The sequence below is a fragment of the Juglans regia genome, chromosome 9 (genome assembly GCF_001411555.2).
Source record: "Juglans regia cultivar Chandler chromosome 9, Walnut 2.0, whole genome shotgun sequence".
Classification (NCBI taxonomy): domain Eukaryota; kingdom Viridiplantae; phylum Streptophyta; class Magnoliopsida; order Fagales; family Juglandaceae; genus Juglans; species Juglans regia.
In genome coordinates, this window is record NC_049909.1 from 14,170,250 (window position 1) to 14,175,479 (window position 5,230).

At 34.1% G+C, this 5,230-nt stretch overlaps 1 protein-coding gene across 2 annotated transcripts; it reads left to right on the plus strand.

Annotated features, from left to right (window-relative positions):
• Positions 1–1,800: 1,800 nt before the first annotated feature.
• On the plus strand, positions 1,801–4,989 carry LOC108994358 (UPF0481 protein At3g47200-like). 2 transcript variants are annotated; one of them, XM_035694237.1, is made up of 3 exons: positions 1,801–1,910; positions 1,995–2,087; positions 3,611–4,989. In XM_035694237.1, the coding sequence occupies exons 2-3, from the start codon at positions 2,003–2,005 to the stop codon at positions 4,978–4,980; spliced, it is 1,455 nt and encodes a 484-aa protein (XP_035550130.1). In that variant the 5' UTR covers positions 1,801–1,910; positions 1,995–2,002; the 3' UTR covers positions 4,981–4,989. The 2 variants fall into 2 exon arrangements, with proteins under 2 accessions (XP_035550130.1, XP_035550131.1); XM_035694238.1 differs by lacking the exon at positions 1,801–1,910 and having other exon boundaries at positions 1,942–2,087.
• The last annotated feature ends 241 nt before the right edge of the window (positions 4,990–5,230 follow it).

Here is a 5,230-nt window from a genome sequence, read left to right on the forward strand (position 1 = left end):
AGTTCCTCAGATCACAACTTGGTGTAACTGGAAATCACATCAAGGAGGAGTATTGAAGATCAATTATTGTGATGTTTATTTCTTAGGAACTCTTCATATTTCTATTTTACTATATTAAGCTTTCCTATTATTAGTCTGAGTTGGAAGTTGTATTTCTGTTTTAAATAAATTTTGTGAGTCTCTATGTTAGCTTATAAAAGCATGATCAATGGAAGATGAATAGTAGAACAACAGAATCAATTCGTGACTAAGGGATTGAGGTTTCTCAAGAGTTCCTCTGTTTCTCCTCTGCTTGTTTAATTGTTTAAAACTAACACATTGCCTTTTCATTTGCAAAATAAGCTTCTACCATTTACAAAAATACCAAGAAAGTGAGCAAAGAAAGAGTCATATACAGATCCTTTTTTTTGAGAGAGAGAGAGAGAGAGTTAACCTGATGTAATAGCTGAAGGGCCCATAGGCCTTTATTATAAAAAAAAAAATCCCAGTCAAGATATTTTTTGAAAGCATTTCTCAAAGAAAAACTAGTTATGTAATTTTTTTAATGGCTGTATAAAGTATTTAAAAAAGAAAAACTAGTTAGATCCCCTTCATAACTCCTTCCCCTTCGCACAGACCTAACTCCATCACCTTCGCACTCCTTCCTCCCTCCTTTCCCTCTCGCTCCACAGAAATTATTCTGTATATTTCTCTCTCTAAGTTTCATTTTTCTATTTTAGATTTTCTTTCAATATTGTTCTGAAGAGTTTGTGAATCTAGATTTCTATTTAGTCCGTGAAACCTGGGTTTATTTTGGTTTGAAGAGTTTCACTTCTGTTTGGACCTCTAAGTTTGTTTTTTTTTTTTTTTTTTTTTTATATTAAAGGCCTATGGGCCCTTCAGCTATTACATCAGGTAAACTAAAAGTGCAAACAAAGCCAGCCCACGATTGCATCTGGTCTTCAGCATGTGTCCCATCTGCTTGTAGGAGTCCACTTCATTCTTTATTTACTTACGGCCCACATAAGCCCACTTCTTTACTTAAGTCTCCTAGGGTTCTCTTCGATCCCATTATCCCCAATTCACCTTTGCACATCCCACCATTGGCCTCACGTCGTGTACCATGTTTAAGGTGGTGCTTTGGCACCGCGGGCAAGCGAGGTAGACGTGCTTTTAACTTTAGCCCATTACACTGCAGCCTTGTCCTAACTAGCTTTATTCCGGGGGCTATCTCTCTCTCTCTCTCTCTCTCTCTCTCTCTCTCTCTCTCTCTCTCTCTCTATATATATATATATATATATCTCTACCTCTATCAAACTTTAAATAGATCTTCCAAATTGAGGGAAATATATATATATATATCTACATTCATTCTATGTAGACCTCAAAAGAATATGTTTTCATTTTACATGATTAGAGTACTTCAAATTTAGAAACAAACTTAGAATATTCTGGACTTATATATATATATATATATATATATATATATATATATTAGAAATTTAAAAGCATCTCTGGTCTAGCATTATTGGTCGTTGACTTTTGGAGAGGGAAATGATTGAGAAACTGAGGAGTGCATTCACTCAGCTAGGCCTATATTCTGTGTTACAACTTACAAACCGTCCATTCTTCGGTGCAATTGGCACGTACTCACAAAAAATAATACTATTAATGCAATAATTTTATAAATAAATAATAAAGAATAAAAGAAAACCGTGTGAACGCAAGACCCCATACGCATCTTCTGGAGCATTGACTTCATTGAATAACGTCACAATGTAAAGAAAAAATGCAATTACCACGAAACATTACTGCTTGGTTCTTTATATTAGGACCATCGTGTTAACGTTGAGAGATACTTTCCTCTCTTGATCTAACGACCACTTGAACGTCTGTCCTTCGTCCTTGCCGGCCTCTGATCTCTTTCTCCGGTCCTCTCTCTCTCTGTCTAAGTTTGTTCTTTTTCCGGCTTATTTTTACTATGATTTTGACTGGAGTTTGATATGTAATTTCAGGGTAACAAATGGCCGCATCCCACTCCGCATCAACAAGCAACCCTCCCCAACAGCACTCGCCATCAAGAAATCCTGATCCTCCAATATCATCAGGTACGTACCTAATTAATATTCAATGCTAAGTTTATAAAGAAATTTAAAAAAAATAAAGAAATTTATTATATTTTATGATTTGATGTAATACATTATATCCGCGTGGCACATAAAATATTTTACAATTTCACGTATCATATTATACATCTATTTTATAATTTCACATATCATATTAGGCTACATCTATTTGAAAATTTATATTTTTTCAAATCTATTTGTGGATTAATTAAATATTTCTATATAGACCTCAAAAGAATATGTTTTCATTATGCATTTTGTATATATGCCTATGGAGAAAAACTATTCAAATCTTGATCACACAAATACTTAGAAAAGTAATAATCATCAATACATTAATGACACAAATCCAAATCTAAGGTTTGCTATACACTATGGATTTGATATGATTTTCGATTAAGAGAGAATGGTATCTCTTAATTAATTAATATACCCTACATGCAACATATGAGTATGGATTTATATTTAATTGAGCTATTGTTCTTCATTTTAATTTTAAATTTTATAATAAGTACATTAAGAGAAATTATATTTGTAATCGTGGAGTGCACAAGCGCCGTTTAATCTCTTTGAAAAAGTGAGTAAATACGGGACCTATAAGAAAAAACATTAAATTTTTAGTAGTAGACCCTACTTTTTTTTTTTTTCAAAATGATTGCATATCGCTTGCGCCTTCCACAATTGTATTTAACATTACTCGTTATATCATGTTTAGTGACAGATATTAAGTAATATAATTGACATTTAATTAATGATTATTGACGTTTAAAATTATTAAAAATATATCATGACTAATTGATAACTAGATTCAATGTTTGGTTAAGGAATTTTTTGAACATGTTTAATTGAGATTTTTTTAAATGTGTTTGTTATTGAGTTTTGTGGAGGTAGATAAAATAATTTTAAATATGTTTTATATTGTGATTGTGATTGTGAAAGTGAATGAGTTGAGTTAAAAAATTGTTTGAATATAATTTTGTTAAGGTTTTTTTGTTTTGATTATTTTATGAGTAATGCTACATACAGTCGTAGAATGCACAAGCGCCATGCAGTCGCTTTGAAAAAGAGTGTGGTACACTACTAAAAAATTAATTTTCTTTCACGTGGGTCCTATATTTATTTATTTTTTTTTAAAGTGACTGCACGGCGCTTGCACACTTACGACTGCAAGTATCATTTTTCTTGTTTTATTTTTAACATTTCATTTAAATCTAGGCAAATGATTAGCCGTACAGTCTATGATAGATTTTTTTTTTTTTTAATAAAAATAAAAGATGTTTGTTTTGAAGTTAGAATAATTTTTTGAAAAAGTTTACAAAATCGACTAATTAAGCAAAACATGTCCATGGCATGCTTGAAGGATAAGTACTAGAATATGGTTTTCAAGTAATTTTGCGCCCCCAGATACTCTTCCTGCATGTGTTTTATTTTATTCCTAGGAATTATGGAAGTAGATTTTCAACTACTTTTGAATTTCCGAGATGAAAGAATACATCTGATGGCAGATTCCAACAGAAGCAATCAAACATGTGCCGAGACCAGAGACGTGGAAGAACTTGAATCTTCGATTCGAGAAAAGCTTTTCCAGACGTATCTACCACCCCCATCTCACTGTTCCATATTTAGAGTTCCAAATATGCTACGCAGCCATAATGAAAAGGCTTTCCTGCCGGAAGTAGTTTCAATCGGTCCATTTCACCGCGAGAATGAGCAGCTGCAATCAATGGAAATTACTAAGCTACGGTATTTGAAATGCCTCCTTTATCGAACAGGAACAACGGAATTGAAGAGCTTGGTAGAAGCCATCCAAAGTATTGAGCAGGATTGCCGTGAATATTATGCAGAAGTGGTTGATCTTGGTAGTAAGAAATTCATAGAGATGATGCTGATCGATGGTTGCTTTATCCTTGAATTCCTCTACAGATATAAGGCCAGATATTTTGGGGAAATATCGATGGAACTAAAAGAAGGAGAGGATGATCCCATGTTCAAAACGTCATGGATGCAAAGGAAAATAGTAGCAGACTTGCTTCTACTCGAGAATCAACTTCCTTGGTGTGTGCTCGTCTGTTTGCTCAAACTGTTCAACTCAACAACAACTGAGTACGGGAACTCCCGACTTGTTGATCTTGTTGCCTGTCCTTTTTTGGAGTACAGAATGTTCGGAGAGCGTAACAGGATTAATTCCCCCTCTGGAACACTTCCACACAAGCATTTACTCGATTGCTTCCGAGCTCAGTTAGTTGAATCATGCGGGCCTATAGAAACTCTATTACCGCTTCCATATACATGGAAGGAAAGCTTAATGTGGAAATCCATTTCGTCCGTGACGGAGCTTTTGGACTTTGAAATTGGTTTCTTTGCAGCTACGGTCAGAGATAGCTGCATCCTCGATGTAAAGTTCGAAGATGGCAAAATGAAAATCCCAGAAATATTTATAGAGGAGAACACAGAATCTTTGTTCAGAAACCTCATCGCATTTGAGCATTGTGATCCCAGTATGGGCACTCAAGTCACCTCTTATGCTGCGATCTTGGGTTGCCTTATTAAGTCACCCGCAGATGCACTTCATCTCAAACAGAGACATATTCTACATATTGGTTGGAGCAACGAGCTGGACGACCAAGCAAGTTTCTTAAACAGGCTGATTTATGATAATCATACTTGTTTCCCTGGTTTTCACTACTCAGACCTCTGCCTACGTTTGAACGGACATCAGTCCCGAAGATTTAACGTCTATCAAGCTACTCTGAGGCGGGATTACTTTAAAGATCCAACGACGTTCTTTACTCTGGTATATGGAATCGCGTTTATGCTATTTCTTGGTATTTTACAAACGATATTTGCTATCCTCTCCTACTATAAGGACCAGTAATGCTATCTGCAAATTCAAAATAGAAAAATTTCAGTAAAAGAATTTTTTTTTTTTTTTTACAAAAATTTGCACGGGACTTATCTATTTTCTATTTTTACAAGTTTTGCTCCAGTTTCAAGTATTAATATTATAAGCTTGTATCTTTACTTTTTGCAAACTCCAATTACTATTTGTATTTGTTTGTCTTCTCTATGGAGAATAAAATATTTATGTGTTGAATAATGCTATACATATTACGTACCCATTTTGT

Bases quoted from the DNA above. Each gene is read 5' to 3' on its own strand.
- LOC108994358 (XM_035694237.1), top strand. From the start codon at position 2,003: ATGGCCGCATCCCACTCCGCATCAACAAGCAACCCTCCCCAACAGCAC. The intron at 2,088-3,610 runs GTACGTACCTAA...ATCTGATGGCAG, and splicing joins TGATCCTCCAATATCATCAG to ATTCCAACAGAAGCAATCAA.